This window comes from Capra hircus, chromosome 8 (assembly GCF_001704415.2).
Source record: "Capra hircus breed San Clemente chromosome 8, ASM170441v1, whole genome shotgun sequence".
Classification (NCBI taxonomy): Eukaryota; Metazoa; Chordata; class Mammalia; order Artiodactyla; family Bovidae; genus Capra; species Capra hircus.
In genome coordinates, this window is record NC_030815.1 from 72,267,814 (window position 1) to 72,289,407 (window position 21,594).

The 21,594-nt window shown below is 43.9% G+C and overlaps 1 protein-coding gene across 1 annotated transcript in view; it reads left to right on the plus strand.

The window, feature by feature from the left end:
- DOCK5 (dedicator of cytokinesis 5) overlaps nucleotides 1-21,594 on the plus strand; it is a 274,029-nt gene that overhangs the window by 66,253 nt on the left and 186,182 nt on the right. Inside the window, exon 2 of the mRNA XM_018052344.1 lies at nucleotides 9,352-9,435. Within this exon, the coding sequence (XP_017907833.1) occupies nucleotides 9,352-9,435 (84 nt within the window). The remainder of the gene's footprint in view (nucleotides 1-9,351; nucleotides 9,436-21,594) is intronic.

Below are 21,594 nucleotides of genomic sequence, written 5' to 3' on the forward strand. Positions count from 1 at the left end.
GCAGATGGTGGTTGCAGCCACGAAATTAAAAGACACTTACTCCTTGGATGAAAAGTTATAACCAACCTAGATAGCATATTGAAAAACAGAGACATTACTTTGCCAACAAAGGTCCGTCTAGTCAAGGCTATGTTTTTTCCAGTAGTCATGTAGATGTGAGAGTTGGACTGTGAAGAAAGCTGAGTGCCGAAGAATTGATGCTTTTGAACTGTGGTGTTGGAGAAGACTCTTGAGAGTCCCTTGGACTGCAAGGAGATCCAACCAGTCCATTCTGAAGGAGATCAACCCTGCATGTTCTTTGGAAGGAATGATGCTAAAGCTGAAACTCCAGTACTTTGGCCACCTCATGAGAAGAGTTGACTCATTGGAAAAGACTGATGCTCGGAGAGATTGCAGGCAGGAGGAGAAGGGGACGACAGAGGATGAGATGGCTGGATGGCATCACTGACTCGATGGACATGAGTTTGAGTGAACTCCAGGAGTTGGTGATGGACAGGGAGGCCTGGCGTGCAGGGATACATGGGGTCGCAAAGAGTCGGACACGACTGAGCGACTGAACTGAGAAGAACCTGATGATAATGCCTTATCCAATTAAGGAAAGATGTTCTGGTCTGGTTAATATGTTAAATTTTTTTTTTTTTTTTTTTACTTCTTGATTACAATCCTTCCTTCGTTGCCCTCTGGTTTTTTTTTTGTCTCTTACTTTTCTCATCAAGAAAGGTCAGCTGAAAAGAATAGCAGCTGGTAGAAGTATAAGCATGGTGACATTAGAATGTGTCTCTCTAGTGCTACTCCCAGGTAGAGAGTACATGTGAGGCCACGATTGCAGCATCCTTGGTGTTGTCAGTAACACCCTGAGTCCTCAGTTGAATCCCTACAGAAATGCTTGGAAAGGGCAGCAAGAAGATGGCTAAAATACTAAGCTATTCCCAGACTCTCTTGCTGTTTCTTAGGGGAGCTTTGTACTTTTGTTGTTGTTGTGCAGTTGCTAAGTCATGTCTGACTCTTTGTGACCTCATGTACTGCAGCTTCCCTCCATCATCATCTCCTGGAGTTTGTTCATCTCCATTGAGTCGGTGAGGTCATCCAACCGTCTCATTCTCTGCCACCCCTTCTCCTTTTGCCTTCAATCTTTCCCAATGAGTTGGCTCTTCACATCAGGGGGCCAAAGTATTAGAGCTTCAACATCAGTCCTTCAGTGAATATTCTGGGTTGATTTCCTTTAGAGTGGCCTGGTTGGATCTCCTTGCAGTCCAAGGGACTCTGAAGAGTCATCTCCAGCACCGCAATTCAAAAGCATCAATGCTTTGGTGCTCAGCCTTCTTTATGGTCCGACTCTGACACATCTGTACATGATTACTGGAGAAACTATAGCTTTGACTATATGGACCTTTGTTGGGAAAATGATGTCTCTTCTTTTTAATACACTGTCTGGATTTGTCATAGCTTTCCTTCCAAGGAGCAAGCTTTGTATTTAGCTGCCTGAAATAAAATGGGTTTGCTGTCTTTAAGGACACCTGCCTTTTATTGTCTTAACTTTACCTGGGAGAACTGCTGAGGGTAGCTTTTTCTATTACCTCTACAGTTCTCCCTAATTTCCCAGTTCTCACTGAATGACTTCCACTGTCCTATTGGTGAGGGTGGTTGTATCCATCTTTGAGGATATGGCTGCCTCCATGCCCCAAGTGGGAAGCCAGACAGGGACAGAAAGGGGAAAGGAGCAGGTGACTGCTGTGTCTGCCAGCACTTGTTATCTTTCTCCAGGTTCTGCTGCATTCTCCTCTTTGGAACAATATACTGGTACATCGATTTCTTACTTAGAGGAGCTGTGGGGTAAAGCTCCCAGTGTTTGTAGAACAAAGACTTTCTATTTTACAATTTTGAATTGCCTTGTTTTAGCTTTCCTCCTTTATGTTTGTTGTGCAGTTGCTCAGTCATGTCCAACTCTTTGAAACCCAGTGGACTGCAGCACGCCAGGCTTGCCTGTCCTTCACCATCTCCCAGAGTTTGCTGAAACTCCTGTCTGTTGAATTTATGATGCCAACCAACCATCTCATCCTCTGTCGCCCCCTTCTCATGCCCTCAGTCTTTCCCAGCGTCAGGGTCTTTTCCAGTGAGTTGGCTGTTCGTATCAGGTGGCCAAAGTATTGGAGCTTCAGCATCAGTGCTTCCAATGAATATTCAGGACTGATTTCCTTTATGATTGACTGGTGTTATCTCCTTGCAGTTCAGGGGACTCTCAAGAGTCTTCTCCAGCACCACAGCTTGAAAGCATCAATTCTTCGACCTTTTTAGTCTCTTTTTTCTTTTGGCCGTTCTGTGTGGCTTATAGGATCTTAATTCCCAGACCAGGAGTTGAACGCATACCCCTTGCAATGGAAGGGCAGAGTCTCCACTACTGGACCACCAGGAAAGTCCAGAGTCTATCGTTCTAACAGCTGACAGTAGGCAGATCAAGATGAAAATGAAAATGATGAAGTTTGATCATCTTGTTAATATTCTGGAGCAGCAGACAGCTCAGATTGGGAGCTTGTTCTGTGTTTGTTGGCTCTTTCTTTGACACACACTGCCAAACACTATAATAGACCATGTCAAGTTTTAGTTATTCTTTGGGGGTTGTAATTTGAGGGTTCATGAAAGAACCAAATTTATCGAAAAGGTTAAATACTAGTAATCCATCAACTTTTCGTTGTCAGAATCAGTCCTCGTATTGGCACCTGTCAGCCTATTCTATTGGTTTTTTGTTGCATAATCCTAAAATCCGTCAATCCTAAAGGAAATCAACCCTGAATATTCACGGGATGGACTGATGCTGAAGCTCTAATACTTTGGCCCCCTGATGCGAAGAGCTGACTCATTGGAAAGACCCTGATGCTGGGAAAGATTGAAGGCAGGCGGAGAAGAGGAGGCAAGAGGATGAGATGGTTGAATGGCATCACTGACTCATTCGACATGGGTTTGAGCAAACTCCGGGAGAGAGTGAAGGACAGGGAAGCCTGGCTTGCTGCAGTCTATGGGGTCACAAAGAGTCATACACGACTCAGCAGCTGAACAACAGCAGCAATCCTAAGACCTCAAATTTCTTCTCTTCTTCTCTTTTTCTCTGTCTCTCAAAAGTCTGGTTCAAAAGAAAAGGCCAGGCCAAATCAAAGATGTGGTAAAATGCAAACTGTTTTACATTTGTAGACATACCATCTTGTCTAGTTGGCTCTACAAAATTATACTTTAGCGACATAAACAGTAAGCTGTTTAGGGCAGAATTCCAGGAGCTCGTCTTTCACAGCAGCTAGCAAGTCAGTTCATACACAGCAAGTCACAGTTCTTGTTTAATTTCCTCAGACAAAACAAGAGATTGTGGTGGAGCCTGCTGATTTGAAAGGACACAAATTGTTTGTCTTGCCTCTTATCGTAACCTCGTGAATCAGGGGGCTTGCAGCCACAGGGACTCTTAGTGAGATCTGGTCCAATGCCTAGTCTGCAGATGGGAAACTGAGGCCCTAGACGAACCAGGTCATGCTTGTGTCACTGGTATAACTGAGTCTGTTTGGTTCAGTCCAGAAGGTTTCCTTTATTTCTCCTTACTCTGTCTTCCTCTGTAGCATTTATTCACATTTCAGGGAGAAACACAATCCACTGAGAGTGTGTTAGTTGTATGCCTGAAATAACATCCGGTGAACAGACAACAGGATCGCCAATCACCGGTTCCTATGGTAAAGCTTGTTGGAGGAAGTTGGAGTCTTAATGGATGAGGGAATAAACTTTTTGGCTGTGCAAAAGCCAAAGACCAAAGAATTCTGGTCTTTGTTGCTGCATGGGCTTTCCTCTAGTTGTGGCGAGCAGGCTACTTGCTAGTTACAGTGCATGGGCTTCTCATTGCAGCGGCTTCTCCTGTAGGGCTGTAGGGAACATGGTGCAGCTCCCAGGCTCTAGAGCACAGGCTCAGTAGTTGTGGCACATAGGCTTAGTTGCTCTGTAGCATGTGGGATCTTCCCACATCAGGGATCGAACCTGTCTCCTGCATTGGCAGGCTGAATTTTTTTTTTTTTTCTTTTTACTGCTGAGCCACCAGGGAAGCCCCTAGTGAGAGAATTCTAAGAGTTGGATACACTGAGTGATTGAGCACACACACACATAAGGCAGACAACATACTGAGACTCTGTCAGGCTCTTTTCTTTGCTCATAGGCTCTTCCAGGGCATCTCTTTGTCATCATGGACCAGTCTGGTAAAATGGGATGAACAGGTCCTCGTTGGGCCGTATTAGTAACAGCTTTGCTGCTCTTAAAGCTGGGTTCCTCGGAGCAAGGTGCTGACCCTTTGAGTCTCTGTTTCCTCATTAAATAATATGGTAATTGGCAGCCACTCCATACAATGACTGCATTCCGTATGGAAGTGAAACCATAAACTTCAACGGAAATGAAGTGTATTAAAGAGGGTGCGGGAAGGGCATGGTTCAAAAGTGCGGACTTGGCATGAATAGAGGTCATTGTAAGTGATTGGAAATCTTGTTAGTACTTTAGTCAGAAGACAGGAAACAGACAGCATAAGTGTGACTGGTGACTTGTCATTCCAGCAGAAGGCTTTGTTGAAGGATGTTTCCCAAGTGAAGCTCTTTGAAGGCTTATGTTGGAAAGATAGATTGTCTTGTATAATTTGCAAATAAAAAACATGATAAAGTGATTGGATACCCCTTTCTTGAGTGGTGGGAGACCATAACTGCTGCTTCTGGGGGAAGCAGGGAAATAATCTGGAAGTTTGGGGAAGAAGTGGTGAATAACTGAATTTTGATGGATGGGTCTCAAAAGCCACTCTTGTGCCTTGAGCACTTTGTTTGGGCCTCATCCAGTGCTTTGGAATGTGAAAGACAAAATAATGTGTAATCAGGTCACCATTCATGAGGGGTTTACCTTCTGTTTTGTGGCAGATGATAACACAAGATTGCCTGTGATTAAAAATCCAAACTGTGTTGGAAAGAAAACTTGTGGGATGATGGAGAATAATGAGATCCTTGCAGGGTGATTGTTGTTGCTGTTGAGTTGCTAAGTCATGTCTGATTCTTTGTGACCCCATGGACTGTAGCTCACCAGACTCCTCTGTCCATGGAATGTTCCCGGCAAGAATACTGTAGAGTGTTGCCATGTCATTCTCCAAGGGATCTTCCCGACCCAGGGATTGAACCTGTGTCTCCTGCTTGGCAGGCAGATTCTTTACCACTGTCACTCATCATTTGTGGAATTGCATTGTGAATGTGAGCTTTGCAGTGTGAGGAAGAAAAAGATAAACTGTTGCCCCAGATAGAGGTAAACTGTGAGTTGAGCACAGAATTTAGGAGAGATTATGAGTCTCAACTGAAGTAGAGGGTCAGTTTGGCAGATGATGAACAGCAGTGGATAATTAAGGCCAGGATAATTTGGGGAGCACTTTGATTGTCAGGCTTAGGAATCTAGGGTTTAAGGTGGCACCTTGGTAAAGAATCCTCCTGCTAATTCAGGAGACTTAAGAGAGGTGCATTCAATCCCTGGGTCAGGAACTTCCCCTGGAGAAGGAAATGGCAACCCACTCAAGTATTCCTGCCTGGAAAATTCCATAGACTAACCCAGCAGGCTACATTTCATGGGGTCCCAAAGAACTGGACACAGCTGAGCGAGTAAATAACAACAGTAGGCTGTGGTGTGTGTGTGCGCGCGCGTCCCTGTGTTTGCAGCAGTCCTTGGTACATGTTTGTAGCTTGGGGCTCCAGTGCCAGGTGCAGCCGTGGGGCGCCTCTGCTTGCTTTCCTGGTGACTGAGAACAAGGAAGACGTGAAGCTTGGGGATTACACAACACACTGTGACACAGCAGCCTCTCCACTTCCTGATTCCACCTGCTGGCGGGGCCAGTGGAAGGACCCAGTCCAGGGGGAGACAGTGCATGGGGGCCCGGGGAAGTTAGGGATGAAGACCTACATTTTCTACAGAGAACCAGTGGTATACTTAGTAGGCAAAACATTTGAATCAAGTAGCGGTCAGATGAAGGAAGTGAATTTCATTGGAACAGGAGCTTGGCCTTGTGGCCCTTGTAAGCTTCTAGAAACCGGGAACTAACTCCTTCTGCTGAATTCCGTACAGTTTCTCCCAGCCCACTCCATCAGCCTGCCCTTGTTCTGAATTCATAATACAGTCTAAAAGCTCAATAAGTCGATCATCTCCAACATACCTCTAGGAGTCTGTGCCAAGGCTATAGAAGAACACGTATTTGATTGATTCTCTTTAAAAAGAGAGGCTGCTTGGACATGTATACACTACTACATTTTAAATGGATAGCCAACAGGGACCTCCTGTACGGCACAGGGAACTCTGCTCCATGTCATGTGGCAGCCTGGCTGGGAGGGGAGTCTCAGGGAGAATGGATATATGTATCTGTATATGTATGGCTGAGTCCCTTTGCTGTCTACCTGAAACTGTCACAACATTGTTAGCGGCTATATGCCGATACAAAATACAATGTTTAATTTTTTTTCTTTTAAAGAGGCCACTTGAAAATGTGGGGCTGGTGGTTTGCTCCTTCCTTTCCGAGATAGACTGTGATGGAAGCCAGAGCCTACAGTCAGTCTGCTGAACCAGGTGGATAGCCGGCTCAGGAAAAGAGCAGTAGGCAATGGCTACTGCTCACGACTGGCAATGGCAGGGTTACCTTTCTTGCCTTTTTAATGACCCTTGTGGGATCTGGCAAATGGATTGAGTGACCAGCCTCGTGTTCATCAGAGCTGCAGAGGTGGGGAATCTCATGGGCTCCTTGGATCCTCAGGTGCATGGATAGAACCCAGTTTCTAAGGTGGTTCTTTCTCCCTGAAGGGAAGCAGCTCACTCATTATGAGAGAGGGCAAGAAATAAATTTGCTTTAAAAAAAAAAAAAAAGGTTTACTGAAGTCTAACACACTGTTTTAGGCAGATAGTTCATTGATGTTGAGTAGACATGCAGAGTTTGGAGACCATCAGCACCACCAAATCCCATTTTAGGATGTTTGTGTCTCTCCCTAAAGCTCCCTGTGCCTGTTGTGCTCAGTCACCATTCACACCCTCAACCCCAGGGAACAATGAAATGCCCTGTGCCGATGACAGCCAGTGGCTTCTTCTGGATACTACAGATAAATAGAAGCCTAATATATTTTGTGCATATGACTTTTGTTTCGCATGTCTCTGAAGGTCATCTGAGTTGCAGTGTGTTCATAGTTCATTTCTTGTTTATTTATTTATTTTAAAAAATTTATTTATTTGAATTGGAGGCTAATTACTTTACAGTATTGTAGTGCTTTTGCCGTACATTGACATGCATCAGCCATAGTTCAATCCTTTTTAAAAAATATTCATTTCTATTTATTTATTTGGCTGCACTGAGTCTCGGTTGTGGCATGCAGGATCATTCACTGTGGCATGTGGGATCTAATTCCCCGACCAGGGATCAAACTCGGGCCCCCTGCACTGGGAGTCTGAAGTCTTACTGGATCACTAGGAAGGTCGCTTTTATTCTTTTTTATTGCTGAGTGATTTCATTGTGTGGACAGACCATATTTTACATATCAATTGATTCTTCAGTGAATGAGTTGTTTCCAGTGTTTGGCTGTTACAAATAATGCTGCTGTGTTGGCTTCTTGTCAGTGTCCTTACAAGGTCCAGTGACCACAAGCTTGGTGACTTGAACAACAGGATTTTCTTCCCTCACAGATCTGAAGGCCAGACGTCGAAAATCAAGGTGTTGGCCGCCGGTGCTCCTTCTAGAGGCTCTCAGGGAATTCTGTTCCTTGTCCTTTCTAGCTTCCAGGGGTGGTGCCAGTCCTTGACTTGAGATCACGTTACTTCACCCTGTGCCTCCAACCTCATGTTGCCTTCTCTTCTGTAAATCTCTTAAAACTCCCTCTGTCTCTCTCTTATCTGGATGCATAGGATTGTGTTTAGGTTACATCCTGAATTTCCAGAGTAACCTCGCTTATCTTTATCTTATGTTTTTTGCTACCTATGGAAACACTTGCACGTTTCAAAATCTGATGTGTGTATCTTTGAGGGGCTATTTTTCTGCCTACCACAGTGACTTTGAATAGTCACATGAAGTTGTATTGACATATTTCCCTTTCTCTTTGTAAATAACTAGGAGTGGAATTGCTGGGTTGCATGTAAATTTATGTTTAACTTTTTAAGAAACTGTCAAACTGGGAGGTTATATCATTTTACATTCCTACTGGTAATGCATAAGGGTTCCAGTTTCTCCACATTCCTGCCAAGTCTGCCTTTTAAAAGTTACAGTCTTTCTAGTGGGTGTGAAATTGCAGTTCCTTGTGGTTTTAATTTGCATTTTCCTGATGACTAATGGTTGTTGGATATCTTTTCTTGCTCTGATTATTCATCATATATAATCTGTGGTAAAATGTCTCTTCAGAACTCTTACCCATCTTAAAATTGGATTGTCACCTTCGTTTGGAGGTATAAGAATTAGTCTGCTGTTTTTCACAATCTGGTCCAGTCCTGAGTGCTGTGCTGATGGAGGTCACCTTGATGAGAAAGTGCTAAGGTGCCCCATTTGCACAGGATGCCTAGAACTGGGTGCAAGGAAGCCACTGGGGTTTAGTTTATTACTGGGCAGGGGGATTGATGGGACTCACAGTTGGCTGCCAATTACTGTCAGGGAAGCCAGGAAATGGCTCGCCCTGTGGCCAAGAGATCAGAAGCTCAGTGGTATTGTAGGCTGATAACTCTTATATTACCATTTTAATTAAGGAGTCGTATCTGTAATGATACATTTGCTCTCTCACTTCCCATACTATACTATTAAAAATCCCTGGTATAGGTACCACATCTGAGTGTCTCAACACTCTGTCTCCAGTCTCTAGCACAATATGTGGAACATATCAGGCAACCAACCAAAATTTGTTGGATGGAGGAATGACTAAAATGCCAGCAGTGGGAATCCAGGAGGATGCTCTCTGCTTTTCAGAGGGGGATTCACCTGAAATGATTAAAGAGGTGGTTATTTGTTGGAAAATTGGTTCAATAACTAAAGTATGTGCTCTTTTTTTAAGTTGCTTATTTTATTTTTAATTTTGGCTGCGCTGGGTTTTCGTTGTGGCCCATGGCAGCATCTCTTGTTGCAAAGCACAGGCTCTAGAGTGAGAGGGATCAGCAGGTGTGCGCGGGCTCCGTTGTCCTGTAGTGTGTGGGACCTTAGATCCCTGACCAAGGATTGCACCTGTGTCCCCTGCGTTGGAAGGCGGACTCTTAATCACTGGACCATCAGGGAGGTTCCCTGGGTGTGTTCTTTGGTGACTTGCATTTTAAGTGCCACCGATGCCATCATTTCTGTCTTCTGTTTCTCTTTTCCAGCAATCTATAACTACAACGCCTCTCAAGATGTGGAGCTGTCCTTGCAGGTTGGAGACACGGTTCACATCCTGGAGATGTACGAGGGTAAGTCTGGATGGCATTCTGCCAGATGGGTGGGGAGGCCCGAGCAGTGTGAGTTACTTACTCATAAGGTTCTTGGAGCAAACATCAACACAGTTTACTTCCTGAAGTGATGCTAGTAAAAATCTAGGAAGCACTAGGATATTCAGTTTTGTACTAGGGTGGTTTCAAAACAGCCAGCTGAGTGCACGAGCACAGACGTGCCCGGACACCAGAATCAAAATGTGTGACTCTGTATTCTGTAAAGTTACAATGCTCTTGTGTGTACGCCATCCTATTTAATTCTGATGACAGTCCTCTAAGGGTGACAAGGCAGTGTTTATTCTTTCTAATTAAGAAAAATATATATATGACTGACTTTGAAAACTATAGAACTGTTTTTAAAATAATTTTGTTTATTTTTGGCTGTGCTGCGTCTTTGTTGCTTTGCTTTCTCTAGGTGGGCGAGCATGGGCTACTGCTCTTCGTTGCGATGCTCAGCCTTCTTGCGCTGTCCTGCCTTGTTGGGGAGCACAGGCTGTAGGTGTGTGTGCTTCTAGCCACAGCACACAGGCTCAGTAGTTGTGGCACGTGGGCTTTATTGCTCCATAGCATGTGGAATCTTACCGGACCAGGGATCTAACCCCTGTCGTCTGCGTTGGCAGGCAGACTCTTATTCTCTACGCCACCAGGGAAGTCAAAAACTATAGAACTCTTAAAAATTACACGAGTACCCCACACTCACTTTTTTAAATGTAGGAAACATAATGCTCGCTTTATAGTTGAGAAAACTGATATTCAGAGAAAATAATGTACCTCGTGTCATACAACTAGTGACAGAGCCAAGTGAAATGAGACACTGTTGATTCCTGGTGGCTTCTCATCAAGCAAGACTTTTCATAGGTACTGTGAGTAAATAGGGAGAGCGTCTAATTCAGCTGGGCTTCTCAGGTGGCACTAGTGGCAAAGAGCCTGCCTGCCAGTGCAGGAGACTATCCCTGGGTTGGAAATATCCCCTGGAGGAGGGCATGACAACCCACTCCCATATTCTTGCCTGGAGAATCCCATGGACAAAGGAGCCTGACGGGCTTTGGTCCATAGGGTCTCAAAGAGTCAGACACGACTGAAACAACTTAGCATGCACGCATAATTCAACGCAGGTTCAAAAAGGCGAAACAATTTATTTCTTAGTAAAATTCTCTCAGATAAAATAATTAAACTGATTAAAAAAAAGTGACTCTGGATGCAGAAGGCCCTGGCTCCAGAGGAGACAAGTGCATTACCGGGCTGATGAGAGATCAAAGGAAGCCAGGCTGATGAAATGGCTCTTTCTTCAAAGCTCTGAATATTGCCAGACTTGGGGAAAAATGAGGGAGAGACTTACTGGTGTTGCTGAAATTCCTTCAAAGAATTAGGTCAGGGCGACTGTAGGTGCAGAAAGCCTTCTAGTATATTTCCTGCAACTAGATCGGGCTGGGGGGCAGGGTGTCCCAGTTAACCTGTAAGTGGACTGTTGGACAGTATCCAGGGCTCCCGGCTCATCTGAAGAGCACAGGTCATGGGTGGACCAATGCCGCCCCACCCCAGACTTCTCACTACCACCCTAAATCCTAATAGAACTCCAGTGTTGCCACATTTCTAATCCAGATGCCTAGAGCACAACAAACACGTCTCTAGGCCACTGACATTGAGGAATCAAGGCAAAAAACTGAGAATCCATTTATTCTCTCTGAAGATTGGGGTAGGAATGAGGTAGGAAGCGAGGCAGATTTTTCTCATATGGTGAGCTTCCCTCATGGCTCAGATGGTAAAGAATCTGCCTGCAGTGTGGGGGATTTGGGTTTGATCCCTGGGTTGGGAAGATCCCCTGGAATAAGGCATGGCAACCCACTCCAGTATTCTTGCCTCAAGAATCCCACGGACATAGGAATCTGGTGGGCTACAGTCCATGGGGTCACAAAGAGTCAGACATGACTGAGTGACTAAGCACAGAGGCTGTTAGGACAAGAACTGTGAATTTGCAGGGTCTGGTCCCATCACATAAATGGTTGTGATGATGGCATGGTGAGGGTGGTTTTCTAGAATCCAGTGTGGCTTCTGAGGTTCAGACAGACAGACACAGGATGGGGAAGAGGAGATGGGAAGTTAGACGGACAGGAAGTAGGGCTCAGCCACAGAAGAGCTAAGCTGTCTGCTGCATTGTATAGAAGACTCCACTGTTAATGCAGCTTCCCTTTGGTTTTAGGCAAAGAGTTGGTGGTTTGCATTACCCTTCTACCTTTCACACACTTCAGAGTATTGATGTGTAACTTCTGCAGGTGGGGAGGAGGAAGGGAGGGCGGGCTGCATGGTCTCTTCCCTCTCTGCTGTCTCTCTCCCATTCTTATTCTCAAAATCTCAGGTCCAGTCATATGTCAGTTCTATGGCATCAGCGAGACACAGGGATAATCTACTTATATTCTTGAGCTGCTTTGCATATTAAACATGACCTTACTAGGTCATGCCGCTTGATCAGGCCAGATCAATCCATTCTGTCTTTATGGGCTTCCCTGCTGGCTCAGGTGGTAAAGAATCTGCCTGTAATACGGGAGACCTGGGTTCAATCCCTGGGTTGGGAAGATCCCCTGGAGAAGGGAATTCCATGGACAGAGGAGCCTGGCGGGTTGCGGTCCATGTGATCGCAGAGTTGGGGATGATTGATCAACTAAGCACAGCACGTCACTCTCTATGGACACACATTTTTCCACTGTACACGTAAGAGGCACGTGTTCAGTTTCCATGGGCTTGAAAATAAAGTATATTTTACTGGTACTGGGTATGATTTCTATAGATGGCAATTAGATTCTGATTTTATCCCTCTTTTTTTTTTCCCCCAAATTTGTTATGTGCTAACCTTTCTTTTGCCATTTCTGTTACTGAGAGAACTGTGTTCAATCTCCCACCATTGTAATTTGTATCAGTTTATGATTTGACATATGTCATATGGTTCAACATGGTTTCAGGTTTTTTTGTGGTCTGTAGTCTCAGACCTGTTCAGAGGTACATACAATTGTAAAATTGTTGTATTAGACAATCCCAACTTTTAATTCCTGTTTATAAAGCTTTGATCATTATCTCCGTCTGCAGTATGCTGTCTGTTTTGTCTGAAATTGCAGCCAGTTCACGAGCAGTGCCAGGGCTCCCCTTTTTTGTCCTCCTGGCCCCACAGAGCTGTTCTAAATGCTGCTCAGAGACTCAAGGGATCTTTTCTTAATTCAGCAGATGCCTCAAGAGGAAAGGAGCTCCCAGTGCTGGTCTCCTCTTCCTGAGTTTGGTCTTTTTCATATCAGACCTAGTAATTCTTCACTTTACCATGTTAGCTCTTTCTGTGTGCCTGTTGTGTGCATATGTTATATTTGAGCTTTTCTAATTGACCTACAGAGTGTAGGAGCGAAGAGCATATAGTTGATCTGAAATCAAGTGGCTAATATCTTTTAAATACATTTTCAAAATTCTTTTTTCTTTTGTTATTATTATTGGCCTTGCTGTGCAGCATGGGTTCCCTGATTAGGGATCGAACCCATGCCCCCTGCATTGGGAGCATGGAGTCTTAACCACTGGACTGCCAGGGAAGTCCCCGAATTATTTATTCATTTTTATGTGACCCAAGCATGTTTCTGGAAATAGTTGATTAATGCACTTTGTCCTCATAGGATTCACATTAATGGTCATTTTAAGTGTGCATACTATTTTTACTTTACTGAGCAATTTCCCAGTTGACCAATGAATATTCCTCAAAGTAGCACTCCTATGGACCAAGGTAAGATGGTCACAAGCTTGAGTCCAAAAGCCACAGTGCACCTGATGTATTACAGCTCACACGGCAGTGCACTTTCTGGAAGCACTGCACAGTCAATAGAGAGTCGTGCAAAAAACGGTTATTGAATCCTGCTCTGTCTGGATTGTGACGATCCAGATGCTGCGGGTGCTCACGGCAAGAAGCAGATTTTCTTGTTAGCGTGGAATGCCTGGGGGCCTGCCATAGAATTCTCCCCTCCCAGAGAAGGACGTCAGGGACTTCCTCGTGGTCCAGTGGCTTTCCCAGTGACTCAGTGGGTAGAGAGTCCACCTGCAATACAGGAAACGCAGGAGATGCAGGTTCGATCCCTGGGTGGAAAAGATCCCCTGGAGGAGGAAACGGCAACCAGCTCCAGTATTCTTGCCTGGAGAATCCGCATGGACAGAGGAACCTGGCTGGCTACAGTCCACAGGGTCACAAAGAGTTGGACATGACTGAGCAACTAAGCTCACACGCAACAGTGGTTAAGACTCCAAGCTTCTAATGCACAGGGTGCAGGTATAATCCCTGGCTGGGACACTTAAGATCCCACATGCTGTGTGGTATGGCCACTTTTTATTTTTGTATTTTTCCTTAAAAATTTTTTTTGATTGGAGGATAATTGCTTTACAACATTGTGTTAGTTTCTGCCATACATCAACATGAATCAGCTATAAGTATACATATGTCCCCTCCCTCTTGAACCTCTCTCCTACATCTCAAGGTTGTCAGAGAGCACCAAGTTCAAGCTCCCTGCATCATATAGCTAGCTAATTCCCACTGGCTATCTGTTTTATATATGGTAATGGAATGTTTCAGTGTTACTCTTTCAATTCGTCCCTCTCTTGCCCCCACTGTGTCTACAAGTCTGATCTCTATGTCTGCGTCTCCATTGCCTCCCTGCAAATAAAAATAAGGACATCAGTGCCCATTCTATAAAAGTGGACACATGTCAGGGTGTGTATGGGGGGATTTATAGCATGAGCTTTTTCACTTCATTAACAGCCAGGTGCCAGATCAGCTTTTTACAGAGATGATTATACTGGCTTAAGTTTTAAAAGTGTACTTTATGGGATTAATTTTTTCTAATGGCACTCACCTTGCCAGACGCAGCAATAGATTCTTCTATCTGCTAAGTACCTCGCATTCTTGGCTGGGTTCTCAAATGCCTTGATTATTGCAACTGGTTCAGGACACAGGGCAGGAGTGCTTTGCAGATGTTCAGCATGATGGAAATGCTGAGTAATAACTTGTGTTCTAGCCCTCCTCCCCCCATCTCCTCTTTAAAAAAATAAAGTAGAAACACCCACAGTACTGCCAGATGGAATTTAAGGGTGGTGCTGGCATCATTTCTTGGCCCTGGGGTGGCGGGCGGGGGTGTCTTTGACCTTCCTGTCTTCCTGACTCCAGGGGGTCCTCCCCCCAGACACCCTGCCCCACCCTGCCTTTGAGATATCTGCATACCAGACCTGGGTGGGCTCTTCAGGCGTGGACACAAGTCCACCTTTCTAGAACCCAGACTTGAAAATTTCTTTCCTGCCCACATCCTGCAACAATACTATACAGGACTCTCTTTTTGTTGTTTCCCGTCCTGTGGTTCAGTGAATGATTCTCCAAGTGGTAGCTCCTTGGAAGTCTGCTCCTTCTTCATCTGCGGGACCCCTGCCTAGCATGGCTTCTTGTGTACAGTAGGTGTTCAAGTCTATTGAACAAGTAAAGATAAATAGGAGCCCTAGGACAGCTAGTGTGGAGAGTAAGGGGTGTGTGGGGTCACTCCGCACAATCCCTGGTAGTACAAGGTATTTTCCTTCCATGACATGCCAGCATTGCCCTGCCCTATACAGACTACCTACAGAAGGATTTGGTTATCACTTGAGTTGCTTTTTAAAACATGGTTTTATTGAGATAGGTTTCAAATACCATCCAGTTGACCCATTTCCCTGCCAGTCTGGTGGTTAAGACTTCACCTTTCAATGCAGGGAGTGTGGGTTTGATCCCTGGTTGGTAAGCTGGGATCCCACATGCATAAAACAAGCACTATTGTAACAAATTCAATAAATAGTTTTTAAATGTTGCACATTGGGGAAAAAAAGTATTTTAAAAAAAGGGGATAGAATTTAATGGCTATTTACAAAGCACTCTATTCACAGAGTAGGGCAGTCCTATCCCTCTACTTTCAGAATGTTTTCATTATCTCCAAAGAAACCCTCCACTCATTCATGGTTATTACCCCCCCAGCTCCAGGCAACCACTAACCTAATTTCTGTCTCTATCAGTTCAGGTCAGATCAGTCGCTCAGTCATCTCCAACTCTTTGCGACCCCATGAATCGCAGCACGCCAGGCCTCCCTGTCCGTCACCAACTCCCGGAGTTCACTCAAACACATGTCCATCGAGTCGGTGATGCCATCCAGCCATCTCATCCTCTGTCGTCCTCTTCTCCTCCTGCCCCCAATCCCTCCCAGCATCAGAGTCTTTTCCAATGAGTCAACTCTTTGCATGAGGTGGCCAAAGTACTGGAGTTTCAGCTTTAGCATCATTCCTTCCAAAGAACGTGCAGGGCTGATCTCCTTTAGAATGGACTGGTTGGATCTCCTTGGAGTCCGAGGGACTCTCAAGAGTCTTCTCCAACACCACAGTTCAAAAGCATCAATTCTTTGGCGCTCAGCTTTCTTAATAGTCCAATTCTCAAATCCATACATGACCACTGGAAAAACTGTAGCCTTGACTAGACGGACCTTTGTTGGCAAAGTAATGTCTCTGCTTTTGAGTATGCCATCTAGGTTGGTCATAACTTTTCTTCCAAGGAGTAAACGTCTTTTAATTTCATGGCTGCAGTCACCATCTGCAGTGATTTTGGAGCCCCCAAAATAAAGTCTGACACTGTTTCCACTATTTCCCCATCTATTTGCTATGAAGTGATGGGACCAGATGCCATGATCTTTGTTTTCTGAATGTTGAGCTTTAAGCCAACTTTCTCACTCTCCTCTTTCACTTTCATCAAGAGGCTTTTTAGCTCCTCTTCACTTTCTGCCATAAGGGTGTTGTCAGCTGCATATCTGAGATGATTGATATTTCTCCTGGCAATCTTGATTCCAGCCTGTGCTTCTTCCAGCCCAGCATTTCTCATGATGTATTCTATATAGGAGTTAAATAAGCAGGGTGACAATATACAGCCTTGACGTACTCCTTTTCCTATTTGGAGCCGGTCTGTTGTTCCATGTCCAGTTCTAACTGTTGCTTCCTGACCTGCATATAGGTTTCTCAAGAGGCAGGTCAGGTGGTCTGGTATTCTCATCTCTTTCAGAATTTTCCACAGTTTATTGTGATCCGCACAGTCAAAGGCTTTGGCATAGTCAATAAAGCAGAAATGGATATTTTTCTGGAACTCTCTTGCTTTTTCGATGATCCAGCAGATGTTGGCAATTTGATCTCTGGTTCCTCTGCCTTTTCTAAAACCAGCTTGAACATCTGGAAGTTCACAGTTCACGTATTGCTGAAGCGTGGCTTGGAGAGTTTTGAGCATTACTTTACTAGCGTGTGAGATGAGTGCAATTGTGTGGTAGTTTGAGCATTCTTTGGCATTGCCTTTCTTCAGGATTGGAATGAAAACTGACCTTTTCCAGTCCTGTGGCCACTGCTGAATTTTCCAAATTTGCTGGTATATTGAGTGCAGCACTTTGACAGCATCATCTTTCAGGATTTGTAATAGCTCAACTGGAATTCCATCACCTCCACTAGCTTTGTTCATAGTGATGCTTCCTAAGGCCCACTTGACTTCACCTTCTAGGATGTCTGGCTCTAGGTGAGTGATCACACCATCGTGATTTTCTTGGTTGTAAAGATCTTTTTTGTACAGTTCTTCTGTGTCTTCTTGCCACCTCTTTAATATCTTCTGCTTCTGTTAGGTCCATACCATTTCTATCCTTTATCGAGCCCATCTTTGTGTGAAATGTTCCCTTGGTATCTCTAATTTTCTTAAAGAGATCTCTAGTCTTTCCCATTCTGTTGTTTTCCTCTATTTCTTTTCATTGATCGCTGAGGAAGGCTTTGTTATCTCTTCCTGCTGTTCTTTGGAACTCTGCATTCAGATGCTTATATTTTTCCTTTTCTCCTTTGCTTTTTGCTTCTCTTCTTTTCACAGCTACCTGTAAGGCCTCCCCAGCCAGCCATTTTGCTTTTTTGCAATTCTTTTCCCTGGGGATGGTCTTGATCCCTGTCTGCTGTACAGTGTCACGAACCTCTGTCCATAGTTCATCGGGCATCTCTCTATCAGATCTAGTCCCTTAAATCTACTTCTCACTTCCACTGTATAATCATAAGGGATTTGATTTAGGTCATACCTGAATGGTCTAGTGGTTTTCCCTACTTTCTTCAATTTAAGTCTGAATTTGGCAATTTGAGTCTGTCTCTATAGGTCTGCCTATTCTAAGATATTTCGTGTAAGTAAAATTGTGTGATGTCTGGTCCTTTGTGACTGGCTGCTTCTACTTGAAATAATCTTTTGGGGTCTCATTCATGTTGTAGCATGTGTCAGTACTTCATACTTTTTTCTTTCTAAATAATATTTATTCAATGTGTAGATCACGTTGTATTGATCCATTCATCAATTAATGGACATTAGGATTGTTTACACTTTTTTGTTACTATGAATAATGCTACTGCCCTGAACTTTTACGTACATGTTTTCGTGTAGATAAGTTTTCATTTCTCTCTGTGTATCCGTTGGAGTGAAATTGCTGACTCATATATGAGAATTAGACCATAAAGCAGAATTGATGCTTCCTCACTGTGGTGCTGGAGAAGACTCTCGAGAGTCCGTTGGACAGCAAGGAGATCAAACCAATCTGCCTAAGGAAAATCAAGCCTGAATACTCATCAGAAGGACTGATGCTGAAGCTGAAGCTCTAATACTTTCGCCACCTGATGTGAAGAGCTGACTCTTTGGAAAAGACCCTGATGCTGGGAAAGATTGAAGGCAGGACGAGAAGGGGACAACAGAGAATGAGATGGTTGGATGGCATCACTGATTCATTGGACATGAACATGGGCAAACTCCAAGAGATAGGGAAGGACGGGGAAGCTTGGCATCTTGCAGTCCATGAGGCTGCAAAGAGTCGAACATGACTTAGTGACGGAGCAGCAACAGTGGCAACTCTGTATTTAACCTTTTGGGGAACTGCCAAACTTACTGCTGGAGCTTTGGCTCTAATACAGGAGACCACAGTCCACATGAGCAAGTGTTCATCCCTCATCCCTTATCATGGTTTCTCTCTGTGACCTTGTCCCTGAACATCATTTGTTACTAAAGATAAAGGAAGGGAGTGGAATTGACTGGGAAGATATATATACTGCTCATCTTTCACAGACCCCCTCCATGTTGCTTTCAGAAACTTTTTCAGGAGACAGAAATCCTCAAGGACCAAAGCAAATGTCCTTCCCTTTCTTCCTCTGTGGCATTAGCCTGCCTGCAGCAACTGGCTTGTTTTTGCTTGTTTATCCAGACAAAAGATTTGTCAGTGAGACCACTATTCTCCATCTCAGTATTCTTTCCTACCCCAGATCCATGAGCATGACTGAGAAGACATTGAGACCCAGGAGAGATTTCAGCTGTGGTCATCTATTCATTCAACAGGACTCACTGAGCAAGTTTTATGCTCTTATGTGCCAACGACATTTAATGAGCACAAGAGATGATACAGCACTGTTACCTGAGTGACAAAATGGCCAGGTTCCTGCTCTCTTAGGGTTTTCATTCAAGGGATAGATAAAACAAGTGAACAAAATATAAGAACATTCCGATTCTTGTAAGTGCTGTTGGGAGAAAAGGGTGGTGTTACATAGACCAGAGAGGTAACTGAGGGTGGTGAAGAGGGAGAGAAGGACCACTTTTTTGGATTATAGCCGATCAGCAATGTTGTGATTATTTCAGGAGAACGCGAAGGGACTCAGCCAACCATATACATGTATCCGTTCTCCCCCCAACTTCCCTCCCGTCCAGGCTGCCAAATATCATTGATCAGAGTTCCCTGTGCTGCACAGCAGGTCCATTTTGAATAAAGCAGTGCGTACACAGCACCGCTGTATCCTGGATGGTTTTGTTTCTGTCTTATCTAGGTTTAGCTGTCCCTGGGCAGTACATTTGAACTCTCCTTATGTCATGGTCGCTTCATCCAAAATAGGGTCACTCTTTGGATTGAAAGTGGTTAAACCAAAGTGACCGAAAAAAATCAGGTTTCTGCATCCCTTCAGCCATGAAGCCCTCCTCTCCTATAATTAACCAGATTCCAGGCACAAGGGATTTCTTGCCCAGGGTCTGTCGTTCCATCAGTAGGTATTAGTCTCCTGCCTTTGCTTCATATCCATTAGTCGTTTTCAGCTCCATAAACCACTCACAAGCTCGAGAGAGATGGTGACTGGTGTGAACAATGTTTTCTGGGGGTAAACAGGACAAATTTGACTCCTGTTGGAAATAACAAAATGAGATAATGTCTCAAAGGCCTTCCAAGCTCTACAGAGGCAGGCATAGAGTAAAATTTTATATGATTTCAGTGTAATTTGTGAAGACCTAGAGGAGAGCCCAAGCGATTGGGTTAGAACCAGAGGAAATGGGCAGTTCTGAAAAGATAAAATAAAAAGGAGCATTTGTGTGTATATCAGGTTCTCAGTATACCCATGCTATGTCTTCTGTGTGGAATGAGGCCAGTTTTGAAATGCACTTTAATCAAGAATCAATACTGTATGATATGAAAAAGGATAGAAATGGATTACGACTTGGGCTATACAACTTATGAGTCTCATTTTTTATAAAGTAGGCTTTTCTGAGTAAGCACAGAGTGCAGTATTATGACAGGTAAATAAAGTTACATGGTACTGGATTTTAGCTCCATAGCTGACAAAACTTTCTAACAGAGGCATAAAAAAGAAGAGAGTCCGTTGGAAGAGTTTATTCCAAGAAGCAGCCTAATGAGTGTGTTTCTGGGAAGTGGAATTAAGTACCCTCCATTGGAAAAGGGAACCTTCCCACACTGTTGGTGGAAATGTAAATTGGCACAGCCACTATGGAAAAAAGTATGGAGGTTCCTCAACAAAAACAAAAATAGAGTTGCCATATGATCCAGCAATCCCACTCCTGAGCATGTATTGGGACAAAACGATAATTCGAAAAGATACTCGCACCCCTGTGTTCATAGCAGCACTATTCACAGAAGCCAAGACATGGAAACAACCTAAATGTCCATTGACAGATGAGTGGATAAAGATGTGGTGCACATATACAATGGAATGCTACTCAGCCAGAGAGAGGAATGAAATAATGCCTTGCAGCAACTTGGATGGACCTGGAGATTATCAGATTAAATGAAGTAAGTCAGAAAGAGAAAGACAAATACCATAGAATATTGTTTATATGTGGAATTTAAAATATGACACAAACCTGAGAAACAAAAACAGACTCATAGAGAACAGACTCGGGCTTGGAGGAGGGGAGTTGGGGAGCAAGGATTGGGAGTTTGGGATTAGTAGATGCAAACTAGTGTGTACAGAAAGGATAAACAACATGGTCTTCCTGTATAGTGTAGGGAATTATATTTAATATCCTGTGATAAACTGTAATGGAAAAGAATATGAAAAAGAATATAGTGTATACCTTTGTATAGCAGAAATGAATGCAACATTGTAAATCAACCATTCTTCCCTAAAACTTAAAAAAAAAAAACTCTCCAATGGACCATACGATACAGTCAGGTCTTATCAAAGGCTTTCAGAAGTTCTGATTTGAAAATTTGTATCATCACCTCCTCCTGTCCTGTGAGTCAGCCTGGTAGTCTTGTGATCGCTTTATTGTTCCTTTTCTCTGTTCACTCCCTTCTCTACCTCAGTTCCTTCTCTGTTGGTCCAGTCATGCCAATGACCATAAAACAAGTGAGAGAAAATCAAATTTGATTTTTAAAAAATCAGTCCTTAACAGCACGTATGAAAGTTTACTAGGTAAAAGCGGAAATAAGGCATTGGATGTACTTGTAACTTCCATTTACTTTCGTTACCCTATTAGTCACAGTAATGGGAACTTTATTGTCATTCAGAATCCATAACCCTACCATGTTCTAGTTAGAAAAACAATCACCTTTCTCAAACGTGAATGGCAGTGTGCCCAACAGCTTGGATTTTACAGCAAGGATTGCGTGCAAACATTTTGCCTCCAGCCTTGAACGCAAAATAGGCCCCGTGGTGTTTTGATGAGTGTGCCGGTCATTTCCCACATCTGTTTGACCTTCACCTCAAGGCCACCTGGTCAGCTACTACTCCTGGGGACACGTGTTCCCGAGATGTGTTTTTCCATAGATGTTTGGCAGTAGGAGGGTATTT